We start from the raw sequence: 16,218 nt of genomic DNA on the forward strand, positions 1-16,218 counted from the left end.
CAGTTTTTCTTAGTTGTAAGGGTAGTGGATGTGGTAAATAATGGAAATTTACGGATTACCTCATCATGTTTCTGAGTGATAAAAAAATTGCAAATTTCTTTTCATTAAAATAAAAATAAATTCAAATCTTTTCTCATGATCTGTTGCAAAATGTCTGTAATGATGATCTAAGCATTTACCTGTTTTGAAATGATCTTTCATCAACAATATATACTTTAGTACTGGTGGGGTACCTAAATTTGGAGAAAGCTGTTCATAAAATCATTGATTTTGTTGACATAATGGATAATGAAAAGAGACCGAATAATGAATAATGAAATAGTGACCTCGTCCTTTTTTTCAAACATCCAATCGGAAACTAATAATAGGGATGCCCACTGTCCATACAGTTTCCACTAGAACGATTTTTCATTTACTGTGTGCGTGCACTCACACACGTATTGTCTATGGAGAAACTGATCGATACAAGAAATCCCAGGCCTGTTAAATGGCGTACATACTTGTTTTTGATCCAAATGTAGGCCTATATCAGGGTGTTTCAAGAAATTCCTGATTCCACGGAAAACATTAACCAAACTTTTTCCTGATTGGTCAGTAAATAGAGAGGACCTTCCTCCATGCAGAGATCAACTTTCTTTAATGAAAAATTTAATGAGATGAGAACTACAACATGTTGAAGTGACACCATTCCGTGCATCAGGTGTTCAAACGCAATTATCTCCGAATTTGGAGTGAATCAGACAAGCAAACTTACATAGTCATAAAATGTAACTATTTTTGAAGACAAAATGTACAGGATGTTAAAAAATTTAAGAATGTTTAAGCCTACCGTGGCCCATCTCAAATCATGCACTTCTCACTACCATGTCCATTTCATATGCTATCCATCATGGCTTCCATGCACACACAGTGTAATGCTCAATGTATTAAAGATAACCTTTGAGTTGGAGCAAATTTCTCAAAATTGGTAGTGATTAATATTACCAAACTTATGCCATGATGAAATATAATAATTTTTTAAGATAAAATGTGCTGACCGTAAAAGATTGAACAATGTTTAAGACTACCGCCATTCATTTGAAATAATGCACTTATTGTTCATCTCCTCTATGGAGATATTTTCCATGGCGGCCATCTATGATCATGCTTGCGGTTTCACCAAACAAACCATGGGTTTTGAGGTCTTATATTTTTTGTTGTATGTCAACAAAATCGATTAAATTTTCAGGATGATCTTATTTTCATGTTGTTATAAGCAAATATAATGTTCCAGATAACGCTAGTTAATAAATACATTAAGAAAAAAAGTACCTTAAAATTGCACTTTCTGTTAGTAATCCTTTTTGGACTTTAACTTTTTAACATGTTCTAGCAGCCCTTATATAAAACCGTAACACTCAAAAGGCCATATCTCTGGAATGAAACGTCCGATTAAGATTATTTAAACGCCAAAATGTTTCTTTCATCAATTCCCAGCCAATTAGTTAGGTCTGAATCAATTTAAAAGTACTTCAATTTTTAGTGGACATGCCTACTAATAATCGAGTTCCATTGGCCTAATGCGCTATTCCACTTACAATCTACACCCCCTACATCTCAAAGACAGCATGTGTAATGAATTCTCTCAGGTCTTCCAGTTATGTCAATATGTAATGGTAAGCTGTAATGCGCTATTCCACTTACAATCTACACCCCTACATCTCAAAGACAGCATGTGTAATGAATTCTCTCAGGTCTTCCAGTTATGTCAATATGTAATGGTAAGCTGTAATGCGCTATTCCACTTCCAATCTCCACCCCCACATCTCAAAGACAGCATGTGTAATGAATTCTCTCAGGTCTTCCAGTTATGTCAATATGTAATGGTAAGCTGTAATGCGCTATTCCACTTACAATCTACACCCCCTACATCTAAAAGACAGCATGTGTAATGAATTCTCTCAGGTCTTCCAGTTATGTCAATATGTAATGGTAAGCTGTAATGCGCTATTCCACTTACAATCTACACCCCCTACATCTCAAAGACAGCATGTGTAATGAATTCTCTCAGGTCTTCCAGTTATGTCAATATGTAATGGTAAGCTGTAATGCACTATTCCACTTACAATCTACACCCCTACATCTAAAAAGACAGCATGTGTAATGAATTCTCTCAGGTCTTCCAGTTATGTCAATATGTAATGGTAAGCTGTAATGCGCTATTCCACTTACAATCTACACCCCCTACATCTCAAAGACAGCATGTGTAATGAATTCTCTCAGGTCTTCCAGTTATGTCAATATGTAATGGTAAGCTGTAATGCGCTATTCCACTTACAATCTACACCCCCTACATCTCAAAGACAGCATGTGTAATGAATTCTCTCAGGTCTTCCAGTTATGTCAATATGTAATGGTAAGCTGTAATGCGCTATTCCACTTACAATCTACACCCCCCTACATCTCAAAGACAGCATATGTGTAATGAATTCTCTCAGGTCTTCCAGTTATGTCAATATGTAATGGTAAGCTGTAATGCGCTATTCCACTTACAATCTACACCCCCTACATCTCAAAGACAGCATGTGTAATGAATTCTCTCAGGTCTTCCAGTTATGTCAATATGTAATGGTAAGCTGTAATGCGCTATTCCACTTACAATCTACACCCCCTACATCTAAAAGACAGCATGTGTAATGAATTCTCTCAGGTCTTCCAGTTATGTCAATATGTAATGGTAGCTGTAATGCGCTATTCCACTTACAATCTACACCCCCTACATCTAAAAGACAGCATGTGTAATGAATTCTCTCAGGTCTTCCAGTTATGTCAATATGTAATGGTAAGCTGTAATGCGCTATTCCACTTACAATCTACACCCCTACATCTAAAAGACAGCATGTGTAATGAATTCTCTCAGGTCTTCCAGTTATGTCAATATGTAATGGTAAGCTGTAATGCGCTATTCCACTTACACCCCCCCACATCTCAAAGACAGCATATGTGTAATGAATTCTCTCAGGTCTTCCAGTTATGTCAATATGTAATGGTAAGCTGTAATGCGCTATTCCACTTACAATCTACACCCCCCCTACATCTAAAAGACAGCATGTGTAATGAATTCTCTCAGGTCTTCCAGTTATGTCAATATGTAATGGTAAGCTGTAATGCGCTATTCCACTTACAATCTACACCCCCCTACATCTAAAAGACAGCATGTGTAATGAATTCTCTCAGGTCTTCCAGTTATGTCAATATGTAATGGTAAGCTGTAATGCACTATTCCACTTACAATCTACACCCCCTACATCTAAAAGACAGCATGTGTAATGAATTCTCTCAGGTCTTCCAGTTATGTCAATATGTAATGGTAAGCTGTAATGCCGCTATTCCACTTACAATCTACACCCCCTACATCTAAAAGACAGCATGTGTAATGAATTCTCTCAGGTCTTCCAGTTATGTCAATATGTAATGGTAAGCTGTAATGCGCTATTCCACTTACAATATATACACCTCCATAATGGAAAATGAGCATTTTGGCACAAATTTGATCTCACAGATAAATTTATCAAGTCTTTGCCATTCTAAATATGTATACTTTTTTATATACTTTACACCAACAAGTTTCCATAATTCCAGGGTTAAGACCACCCTTAAGATCACCATTAGTTTTATAAGAGCAATATTTCTCTGTGTCCTGTCTAAGTACTTATAATATATTATGGAGTGTAATCCATTATTTATTTCTTACTCCTAACACCAAAATGGAAAACAATATGAGCAAGTACTAAATAATGCATAAGGTAATTAGTTGACTGAGAACAATGATGCCGCCAAATGTAGTTGTCATATGTCCTTTTTGTATTTTCAACATTTTCTTAGATACATAAATTTTACGCATCCAAGAAAATGTTGAAAATACAGTTGCTTGCAATTTCTAATAAGCAATTTCTCCCCTTATATTTCAGGATAACTCCCAAAGTTTTACATTGGTTTCATCTTGTTTGGAAACACTTCTAAGATTTCTTAATTGGATACCTCTTGGGTACATCTTTGAAACAAAACTTATCAGTACTTTAATTTATAAAGTAAGTATATAACAGGACATATGAGCTCATATGTGACACGATCTGATCCAATCAGACCAAAGTCGGCAATAATGAAATTGAGATATAGGCAAGAATATAAGGAGCACAAATACCACGAAGATTAAGAAAATGCACATAAAAAGTTCATAACTTTGCATCAAGTATGCCTGGCATATAGGGATTTCAACATGTGTAGGCACTTAGCAAGTTAGGAATGTTAAAAACTAAAATCAAAATTTCTAACTTTGGACTGAGCGGACCAGATCATATGATGTCACATAAAATAGCAATCTTTGTTTCTGTTAAACTGTTGTTGCTTGTTAGGAAGATTGTAATGGAAGATATACATTTTTAATGCTTTGGCACATTTGATTTTATGCTCTGAACTATTTTGTGGTGTTAACTGCCACATTTAAGCAAATTTGAAAATGATGACTCTTGACCTAGTCATGTGATCAGTTACCCCGGTATGCAATTTGATAGGTTTGATATACTTTGTATCCCCCAGTCCAACTTCTTTTATTTGTTTATTTTTTATTCCATGTAAAATTATATGCATTTTTTTTCATGCAGTTCTTGAATGTGCCACTATTTCGAAATACAACCTTAAAATGTCTGACAGAGATTGCGGGAGTGACAGTGAGCCAGTATGAACAACAATTTGTTGTCATGTTTACCCTTACTATGACACAACTTAAACAGGTAAGTAATCATTGATTGATTGATTGATTGACTAATTTGTTGACTGAGATAGCGGGGTGACAGTGAGCCAATATGAACAACAATTTGTTGTCATGTTTACCCTTACTATGACACAACTTAAACAGGTAAGTAATCATTGATTGATTGATTGATTGATTGATTGACTAATTTGTTGACTGAGATAGCGGGAGTGACAGTGAGCCAATATGAACAACAATTTGTTGTCATGTTTACCCTTACTATGACACAACTTAAACAGGTAAGTAATCATTGATTGATTGATTGATTGATTGATTGACTAATTTGTTGACTGAGATAGCGGGAGTGACAGTGAGCCAATATGAACAACAATTTGTTGTCATGTTTACCCTTACTATGACACAACTTAAACAGGTAAGTAATCATTGATTGCTTAATTGATTGATTGATTGACTGATTTGTTGACTGAGATAGCGGGAGTGACAGTGAGCCAATATGAACAACAATTTGTTGTCATGTTTACCCTTACTATGACACAACTTAAACAGGTAAGTAATCATTGATTGATTGATTGATTGATTGACTAATTTGTTGACTGAGATTGCGGGAGTGACAGTGAGCCAATATGAACAACAATTTGTTGTCATGTTTACCCTTACTATGACACAACTTAAACAGGTAAGTAATCATTGATTGATTGATTGATTGACTAATTTGTTGACTGAGATAGCGGGAGTGACAGTGAGCCAATATGAACAACAATTTGTTGTCATGTTTACCCTTACTATGACACAACTTAAACAGGTAAGTAATCATTGATTGATTGATTGATTGATTGATTGACTAATTTGTTGACTGAGATAGCGGGAGTGACAGTGAGCCAATATGAACAACAATTTGTTGTCATGTTTACCCTTACTATGACACAACTTAAACAGGTAAGTAATCATTGATTGATTGATTGATTGATTGATTGATTGAATAGTTGGTTGACTGAGATAGCGGGAGTGACAGTGAGCCAATATGAACAACAATTTGTTGTCATGTTTACCCTTACTATGACACAACTTAAACAGGTAAGTAATCATTGATTGCTTAATTGATTGATTGATTGAATAGTTGGTTGACTGAGATTGCGGGAGTGACAGTGAGCCAGTATGAACAACAATTTGTTGTCATGTTTACCCTTACTATGACACAACTTAAACAGGTAAGTAATCATTGATTGATTGATTGATTGATTGATTGATTGAATAGTTGGTTGACTGAGATTGCGGGAGTGACAGTGAGCCAGTATGAACAACAATTTGTTGTCATGTTTACCCTTACTATGACACAACTTAAACAGGTAAGTAATCATTGATTGCTTAATTGATTGATTGATTGAATAGTTGGTTGACTGAGATTGCGGGAGTGACAGTGAGCCAATATGAACAACAATTTGTTGTCATGTTTACCCTTACTATGACACAACTTAAACAGGTAGGTAATCATTGATTGATTGATTGATTGATTGATTGATTGACTAATTTGTTGACTGAGATAGCGGGAGTGACAGTGAGCCAATATGAACAACAATTTGTTGTCATGTTTACCCTTACTATGACACAACTTAAACAGGTAAGTAATCATTGATTGATTGATTGATTGATTGATTGAATAGTTGGTTGACTGAGATAGCGGGAGTGACAGTGAGCCAGTATGAACAACAATTTGTTGTCATGTTTACCCTTACTATGACACAACTTAAACAGGTAAGTAATCATTGATTGATTGATTGATTGATTGATTGAATAGTTGGTTGACTGAGATAGCGGGAGTGACAGTGAGCCAGTATGAACAACAATTTGTTGTCATGTTTACCCTTACTATGACACAACTTAAACAGGTAGGTAATCATTGATTGATTGATTGATTGACTAATTTGTTGACTGAGATAGCGGGAGTGACAGTGAGCCAGTATGAACAACAATTTGTTGTCATGTTTACCCTTACTATGACACAACTTAAACAGGTAAGTAATCATCGATTGGTTGATTGATTGGTTGATTGATTGAATAATTTGTCAAAATTAATCAATTCAATCAAAATTGAATAAAAATTATGTGAAAATAAATCAAAAGTGTATGTGTGCTTTGCTCGATTAATTTAATAATTGATCAAAATTGATAAATTAAATTAAAATTGCTTTCTTGCATGCTTCATTGATTGATAGGAATTGGAATTTTATCTTTCTATTAACAGATGCTGCCTTTACATACCAACGTCAAACAAGCCTATGCGACCGGGCGAGATGAAGAACAAAACTTTATTCAGAATCTCAGCATATTCCTGAGCACTTTCTTCAAGGAACATGTGTCTTTAATTGAAAGGAAGCCTGATCTCCAGGATGTGTTGATTGAGGTACATTTAGGAAACATGGTTCTCAGTGGCAACACCAGAAATTATTTTATTATTTACTTAAAATTGAAAATGTTCATAATTTTGTGTTTTTATGTGTGGGGGGGGTGTCAGGGGTATCCAAAGATTCATGTGTATAGGGTTATTTTCAGGAAGTACTGCATGAACATAACATGAACGGGAAATCTAAAGAAGGAAATTTGAGAGTGCTACGGTCCATGCTTACAGATGATAACCCCTTGTCAATGACAAGTGGGACCCTGGGTCTGATCATATCAGATTGTGGTTTTCGACAAGGCACTTCTTGTTTATAGAAAAGAACTAGATTCAGTTTTCTATGACCTATATAATGACCTCTGTTTACTTCCAACAGGCACACCAGTACCTGATTCTCATATCCGAAGTAGATGAAACAGAGATTTTCAAAATATGCCTGGAATATTGGAATTCACTATCATCTGATCTCTATCGAGAGGGTCCGTTCCCTTTCTCTCCTTTAAGGATTGGTAATCATTCACAGGCTGTACCAGAGAGAAGGGTCTTCTACCAGCCCATCTTATCTAAGGTAAGATTAAGAAGTCAGAGCTAAAAAACGAATTTAGTTACATTTTTAATAGGACTCTGTTGATCTTTTGGATTGTTCCCTAATGCCTTGGAGTGAGAATAAACTGTCAAATGAATTTTGTTTCTTCTGTCAGGCAACATGAATTGCATAGCTGTAGCTAGGGTGAGGTGTGTGTGTGTGGGGGGGGGGGGGTAAATTAAGGGTAAATATTGTTCAGGGTAATTTTGAATAAACATTTAAATTTTAATATAAATTTGTTCAAAACCAAATGGATTGATTGATTAATTGCTTGACTAATTATTTGATTTATTGATTGATTGCTTGACTGATTTCCAGGTAAGACGAATCATGATTTCCAAGATGGCTAAGCCAGAAGAAGTCTTGATTGTTGAGAATGATCAGGGTGAAGTGGTGAGGGAATTCATGAAAGACACTGACTCAATCATCATGTATAAGAATATGAGAGAAACACTTGGTGAGTAGAGGGGATGGGTGGGGGGGCAGGGGAGAGAGGGGTCAGGCCCCTAAAATTAAGGTAAAAAAGAAAGGAAATGAATGTGGAATGAAGCAACCCGACAATATCTTCATGAGCGGGCTCTCTTTCAAAAACCTGGATCCATGCCTTGTGAGTAGACCTGTTCTGGTGGTGTTTTACTTGAACCAATGAGGTAGACCCAAAGAGTACCAACTCTGCCATGTTTGTGTGTCGATCATGGAGTGCAAAATTGTATACTCTGGATTATTTCGCCATGCGCTCCAACAATCTTCGTTCAAGAAGGTTTTAATGGAAGGTCAGTGAGTTAGGGTTAGTATTTTCCTATGGTCAGTGTTTTAGGTTGGACATATATCATGTATATGAAGGCCTGCTCGATGATGACAATACATGATAGTATGCGAATGCCCTCCTCTCCCCCAGGAGAACAAGTTTGCAATGCTTTATGACGTATCATGCTGGACTCAACCTATTCATGCTTGGTGATCATTTGTACAAAAAATCTATGCTTGTCCATATTAATAATTTTTTGTACAATTTCGTTCCCAGTTTACTTAACTCATTTGGACTATGCCGACACAGAACAAATAATGACAGAAAAACTTCAACTACAAGTCAATGGGCAGGAGTGGTCATGGAAGAATCTCAACACAGTAAGATATAAAGCCTTAGTATTGTATAAAGCTGTAATTTTCACTGTGATCATATGTTCGCAGATTTTATTATGACACAAGCATGATTAATCTATCTTCTGGTCTAAAGGACTGCAATAATTATGAGCCCCCCTTTCTGCCCCCCTTTGCACATGCCAAATGTTTGGGTTTCTAGTTTGCAAACTTTTATTGGTATATATTATATGATACGTGCATAGCGGGCAAAAAGTTTTGCATATTTTAACATTTCTGTACTGTTTTCCTTAGCCTTTTTAGGGCAAGTTTTTTAAAATGTGCCCCCGTAGATTTGTGTCAAAAAATGCTTGCTGGAATGCCCCCTTTCGACTTGCCAAATTGCTAACCCTCTCTTTTGGCTTGCCAATAAATCTTGTCTTCAATCTTACCCCCGGGGCTCATAATTACTGCGCAGCCGTAATATATCTTTAAGCTGGGGGTGAACATTACTCTGATTTTCATTTGTGTCATTCTTTGCTCCAGTTATGCTGGGCTATTGGCTCTATTAGTGGTGCTATGCACGAGGAGGACGAAAAGCGCTTCCTGGTAACCGTCATCAAAGATCTACTGGGTCTCGTTGAACAAAAGAGAGGGAAAGACAACAAGGCCATCATCGCATCCAACATCATGTATGTGGTGGGACAGTATCCTCGCTTCTTGAGGGCGCATTGGAAGTTCCTCAAAACGGTCGTCAACAAACTCTTTGAATTCATGCATGGTAAGGCACTGCATCCAAATTGGGCTGTTCAAGTTGCCCCCTATGCCCCCTATGGAAGACCAGTGGCATATTAACTTTGGGTCAGGGTGCCCGAGTTAAAAGTAGATCGGGTGCCCCTAAACCCAAGTGTGCATGGTGCAGCGAACCAATAAACTCTGTTGCTCTGTGGGTCAGAATATTTGTATACATTTTTAATGTGCATAGGGTCATTTCGAAATGACCAAAGCTATTGCAAAATAATGTATAGTTTGATCAGCTCATAATAGGCGGGAAATGTTAGGCTTTTACCACTACGCCGAAAAGTAGACCCACGTTAGTTAAGAGTGCTATTAGTTGACCTGTCTGGTCTATATTTACAGTGTGTTAAAGAAAGTAGACAAAGTATAGGACTTGAATTAATAATTTGTGATGCTTGTGGCAAGATGTCACAAGACAATTCTAAAAATAAAAATATTTTGATATTAATCCGCGATGTTATAATATACTATAATATACATTGGTCTCAGATTTTTCATCCCTATTGTCTTTGACAGAAACACATGATGGTGTACAAGATATGGCATGCGATACTTTCATCAAAATCGCCCAGAAATGTCGTCGCCATTTTGTGCAGGTGCAGGTTGGAGAAGTGATGCCATTTATTGAGGAGATTTTAGCCAGCATCAACACAATCATTTGTGACTTGCAACCTCAGCAGGTAAGCTGATTGTATGTGTACAAGCTTTTGGACTCACAGACCCCCCTTCACAAAAGCAAAATTAATCACAATTCAAGTTTGCATGACTAATCCAAGTACCAAAGGAGCCTTCACAGATTTAGGCGCTATTTGATAGCAGCACAAAAATTTGTAGACAGCATTCAGTATTAATACATGTTCTATGCAATTATGATGAATTTTTTAAAATTTATGTCCATGTATTTTTTTGTCTGTTTCAGGTGCACACATTTTATGAAGCTGTTGGCTACATGATCAGTGCGCAGACAGACAGTGTAGTACAAGAACATCTGATAGAGAAATACATGCTATTACCAAACCAAGTCTGGGATGGCATTATACTTCAAGCGACAAAGGTAATGCCCCTGTCAGACTTTCCTGCTGCTTGCATATCTTGGTAGGCTAATTGGGTTACTGTGCTTTTATAGCTGCATTATTGAATGATGCTAAATTGTTTACTTTATGTGTCTCAGGTCATAGAGGTCTATTAAGTCGGGTAAAAGTGAGGTGAGGCTTACATGTACATTACATTCCCTGAGTACACTAATATGATATTTAGTCCGCTCCAAATAATTGTGCGGTAGACTCTATTCATGCTCGATCGTTCACCTGTGTAGAAATGGCCTTGAGCACATAAAATAGGGAGCATAACAATTAAGAGCAAGCCCCGAAATTTCAGTGTAAAACTACAGAAGGTAAACTGTTACGTCTCATTTGCATAATAAGGATCAAGTTTAATAAGAGCCAACACCCGTTATATCAATATATGTGGTTTCTCATATGGGCTTATGCCTGTGTGCAGCACTCTCTAAAGCACTTTTATATATGCAAAGACTGGTGTCCGTGTCAAACAATTCAGTTGTTACACATCATGATCATGAACTTATGTCTCAAAAGCTTTTTATTTAAATTTTCGTCCCATATAGGATGTTGCCATTTTACAAGACCATGAGCATGTGAAGCAACTGGCTAGTATATTAAAGACCAATGTGAGAGCCTGCAAGGCTGTGGGACATCCATTTGTAACACAGGTAGGTATCTATATACTTAAATAGTTATCATTAACACAAAGATGCTTGACAATTTTGTTCACTCGTCATTTTGGTCTACATTTTGTGACAGATCATTGTGAGTATACCAAACCATTTCCTTAATTCACACTGTATCCTATGATCTGAATCTTTTACATATGTGACACGATCTGGTGGAGGCCAAAGGGATGTTTATCAGGCTTATGATGGCATAGATGGATTGGTTGGCTGTCCAGATGAACTCAAAACTTGCTGCAGTGATAGCTAGTATACATGATAACCTTTGGTGCTGTATAGCTTGCTGTTATAATTATCATCTGCATCAGGCTTATGTATGAATATGAATGATTATATAGTGTGTTTACCTCCCTCAGTAATTTAGATATTGTTTTTATTGTAGCTCTGAATGTAAATGATGAGATATTTCAAACTACATTTTCAGAAAGGAAATGATCAAGGAATCCATCTAACATAACAGATTCCTGAAAAAATGTGACACGTACGATCTGGTCCATAGGGGCCAAAGGCGGCAAACTTGAAACTGAGATAAAGGCAAAAACATGGAGTAAAAAACAATAATATACATAAGAAAATACACATCACAAAACTTTAGAACCAAGTATGCTAGACCTTTGGATTTTTCAGTAGGCCTATTATGATAGCATAATGTTACTACAAGGTAATACTAAGTTATAGTAACTCAAATGCCTCCTTTGGCCCCCATGGAGCAGATCATGTCACAAATTAAGTTTTTGAGAAAATCTTAAAATATGATTTTACTTTATTGATTCGAGGAAGGTATATGGACTATAGTAATGGAGATGAGTCTTTGTTGCACTGAGCCCAAATGTAGAGGGCCGATTTGATGCACCACATATGTGACACGATCTGGTCCATGGGGGCCAAAGGAGACATTTTTGAAAATTGAGTTACTGTAATTATTACATTATACATACAATAGGCTATCATTTACTGAAAACACCAAAGGTCTAATTAGTTATGAAGTTTTTGATGCCTATTTTCTTATGTATTTCATTATTTTTTACTCCATATTATTACCTTTATCTCAGTTTCAAATTTGCCATCTTTGGCCCCCATGGACCAGATAGGGTATGTCACATATTATTGTTTGTTTTCTTTTCATCATCAGCTGGGCAGGATCTACCTTGATATGTTAAATGTGTACACATGTATGAGTGAGAACATCTCTACAGCAATAACCAATGGGGGTGAGGTGGTCACTAAACAGCTGGTGATCGGTAGCATGAGGACCGTCAAGAAGGAGACATTGAAGCTGATATCAGGCTGGGTCAACAGGTCTACTGACCCTCAACTGGTAAGATTGGCTGGCTGGATTTTGCATTTAGCAGTTTTACCACAAATTCTGTCTGTCGGACTGACAGAATATACGGATTTTGTTTATAATTTTCTAATATTTATGTTTTATGGGTGATGTTCCTGTTATGTGCCAGGGAAACACCTTTTGTGAAATAGAGGGATCATTAAAATGACCCTTAAATGCACCTACCAAAACTTTAAAAACAACCCTTTTTCTTGAAAATAGGCGTTTTTGATCCCCCTAAAAGGATTTGTGCGTTTCGCCTTCACCCTTAATTTGTGTTTTTCTTGTCACATATATGTACACTGTGAAACTTGAGTGGCCCCCTGGCTATGAATGGTTCCTATAACAATATTAAAATGATAACTGGTTATATTCTATACCATTCTGTTTATAGGTGTGTGTCAACTTCATCCCACCATTACTGGAAACAATTCTACTAGACTACAAGAGTAACGTGCCTGCTGCCAGAGAGCCAGAGGTTCTTAGCACAATGGCCACTATATTGAACAAACTGGAGGTAAGTTGTACTCTGCACTCCCAGGTAAAATCACAGTACCGGTAACAGATATTCTGACCGTTTTTACTTGGGCAGCATTGTGATTTTGAATTGATTTGCTGCCAAGCAGAAAATAGAAATAATTGTGTCTTTCTGGGAACGGATAAACAAAAATGTCACACATTGATAGGGGTGTTTAAGCAGTGGACATACAATGATGTTTTTCACGGGGGCAAGGGGGAAGTGAATTACAGAGGGGTAAAATTAACACATTTTGTGCGATATTGCTGCAAATAGTTGAAACACCAAATCTGCAGTGGAAACACACATTTCAAAATAATTAAACACAATGCATGTGATCAAGTTTTTGTTTTGGCAAAGAAGGTTTGATACAGTACAACTATTGAACTAAATTGTCATCATTATTAAACTTACAGTTAATCATTTATAATTATCTCTTACATGGCTATCTTATAGCTGAAATCCCAAAGATATTTGATGTGGTATTCAGATTTGTTTAAGATTATTGAAGGTCATTCTGTTTATATTAGAAGCAGAAGTATAGATTTTCATTGTTTTATTATAATAACCTTTTCTTTCCTCACCAACAGGGCCACATCACATCAGAAATTCCAAAGATATTTGATGCTGTATTCGAGTGTACATTAGAAATGATCAACAAGAACTTTGAAGAGTTTCCTGAACACAGGACCAACTTTTTCCTCTTATTACAAGCTGTTAACAGTCACTGCTTCACAGCACTTCTCAATATTCCTCCCAGGCAGTTTAAACTTGTGCTAGATTCTATCATCTGGGCGGTGAAACATACAATGAGAAATGTAGCCGACACTGGTGAGTAATCTGGCTGAGCAGGAGGCTATTAAATTTGGTGCATGAGGTCCCTGGTTCAATTCTCGTCGCCGTGACTTGCTGGGGTATTGAATTTGAGAAAAAAAAAGTCTGAATTTAATTGGCAACATCTGTAGATTAAATTCAAACTTCCAGGCATGAGCAAAATTTGTTGATTTTGCCCCCCCCCTTCACTTTGCCACCCCCCCACCTCCAATTCCTGGCACCACCACTGGTGAAAAGTGATTGATCCCCCTCCTTGATCTGCTTAAAATGTTTGTTCTCCACCTTAGCACACAAGCCACATTTTTAATCCGTAAATGATTTAACCTATAAAACTGGAATTTATGATTAAGCATAACAAGTGGGAAATTTTGCACATTTGAATGTCTTTTTTTTTCCCTTTTAGATAGGAAAATCATATTGAAAAAGCCTGAAGACAAAAGTGCCTGATAAATGTGATTCTAAACTTTCTTGCCCAGAGCATCCCCTTCCATTTAACCCTATGGAATCATAATTATTTTTGCATATTTTTTCAGTACACTGAAATACCAGTAGGCATTTATAGGTAAAAATAAATTTGATGTTTCATAAAGATTTGAAAAAGAGTTGTGCATATGGTTAGCCACATAACTCATATGTTAAATGTGAGGCTTTTTTATTTTATTTTTTTTATACAGGGTTATCAATCTTGTATAGTATGTTACAAAATATCTGGCAAAACAGGTACGCAGCACAGAGCTTCTACCAAACCTATTACACCGATATCTTACAACATGTTCTCTCTGTGGTCACAGACAGCTCACATACTGCTGGTGAGTTCAGAGTCTATATATCTGATATCAGGAGGGTGAGAGTTCATAAGGGCAATGTCGGGACTCCGGGTTATACCACTGTTTGACCTAGGATACACACACCTGCCATTTTGCCCAGGGGTCACTCCCATTGTGGCCTGTACACCATCCGCGATAATCAACTTTTGAAAAGCACCCTAAACAAGGATTTACCCCTTGGGTAAAACGATACCCTAAACAGGTAAACACGCACCTGTTTTCACGCCCTAAAAAGGAATCATACCCTAAATTTCATTTCCACGTATTAGCCAGTGCAAGTTTGCTACCTTTTTTCCTGTTTTTCATGTTTTTGATACCCTAAACACGATACGCGTGTATTGTGCTTACCCACGAAAAACTACCCTTTTTACGCGTTTTTATTATCGCGGATGGTGTACAGGCCACAATGGGAGTGACCCCTGGGCCATTTTGTAATTATTAACGCATGTTTCCATGTTAAGGTTTCCACCGGATAGTTTGTGGCTAGTCTAGCCCCTTTGACCATACGTAAGAATAATTGACATGCATCGTTCTAGCTACATCAGGAAGATGTTTAAATGTGATGCGTAGATATCTCAAACCTTGCTGTCATATTGGATAGATTTACCAAGCAATAGTTTGTAAAGTACTAAATATTATACTTATATTTAGTAATTGGAAATCGGGAACATTTTTACAAATCAATGTAGTGAGAGTGCCTAGGTGACCTAATCTACTAAACCTTTAACGTTTTTACTATGAACTCCTAACCCTCCTGTTGTCTAGAACCATCATACACACACTTGAATCGTCACATTTCTGTCGCTCATCCCATTGTTAAACAAAAATCCCTGCCTATATCTATAACTTAAGGCATAGAGGTTAGAGCCAAAGATAGCCGACTCAGAATTGCACCATTCTTTACGTTATAGTAAATCGGGGGGGGGGGGGGGGGGTATTCAGTACAAAATTACCATTATGAAAATGGGTTGCAAACATGGGTATATAACATTTTTGATCATTTGGTATATCAATGAACAAAGCCAATATTCGTATTTCTGGGTTTCAAAATTTGGTGCGAATGTTAATGCAGCCCAACAACTTTTTTGGCCTCAGCAACAAGCATGCAAAAAATTACTGTGGAATATAGCCACTAGGCCCCTATGTCTGCTTACATTTTGTGAAGTGATCTGTGAAAACTCTTCGCATGGTGAAATTTTTGAGTTTTGTAGACAAAAAACATGTAACACTTTTTAGAAATGTTTTATAAGGATTGAAAACAATAATAGTTAAGAATTTTTAAAACTCTTTAACTATTTCCTTATAAAAAGGTTAAAACCTTTATTATCTTAAAAAAAACAATAGGATAATGCGACAT

General features: G+C 36.7%; 1 protein-coding gene across 1 annotated transcript in view; it reads left to right on the top strand.

Moving 5' to 3' along the window:
* The window catches only part of LOC140145837 (exportin-1-like), a 46,278-nt gene that overhangs the window by 25,432 nt on the left and 4,628 nt on the right, over positions 1-16,218 (top strand). The window contains exons 7-20 of the mRNA XM_072167522.1: positions 3,951-4,070; positions 4,644-4,772; positions 6,996-7,154; positions 7,525-7,716; positions 8,053-8,191; positions 8,759-8,862; positions 9,361-9,595; positions 10,129-10,292; positions 10,532-10,666; positions 11,237-11,341; positions 12,492-12,677; positions 13,078-13,200; positions 13,791-14,031; positions 14,709-14,843. Coding sequence (XP_072023623.1) covers positions 3,951-4,070; positions 4,644-4,772; positions 6,996-7,154; positions 7,525-7,716; positions 8,053-8,191; positions 8,759-8,862; positions 9,361-9,595; positions 10,129-10,292; positions 10,532-10,666; positions 11,237-11,341; positions 12,492-12,677; positions 13,078-13,200; positions 13,791-14,031; positions 14,709-14,843 — 2,167 coding nt within the window. The remainder of the gene's footprint in view (positions 1-3,950; positions 4,071-4,643; positions 4,773-6,995; positions 7,155-7,524; positions 7,717-8,052; positions 8,192-8,758; positions 8,863-9,360; positions 9,596-10,128; positions 10,293-10,531; positions 10,667-11,236; positions 11,342-12,491; positions 12,678-13,077; positions 13,201-13,790; positions 14,032-14,708; positions 14,844-16,218) is intronic.

This window comes from Amphiura filiformis, chromosome 2, assembly GCF_039555335.1.
Source record: "Amphiura filiformis chromosome 2, Afil_fr2py, whole genome shotgun sequence".
NCBI lineage: Eukaryota > Metazoa > Echinodermata > Ophiuroidea > Amphilepidida > Amphiuridae > Amphiura > Amphiura filiformis.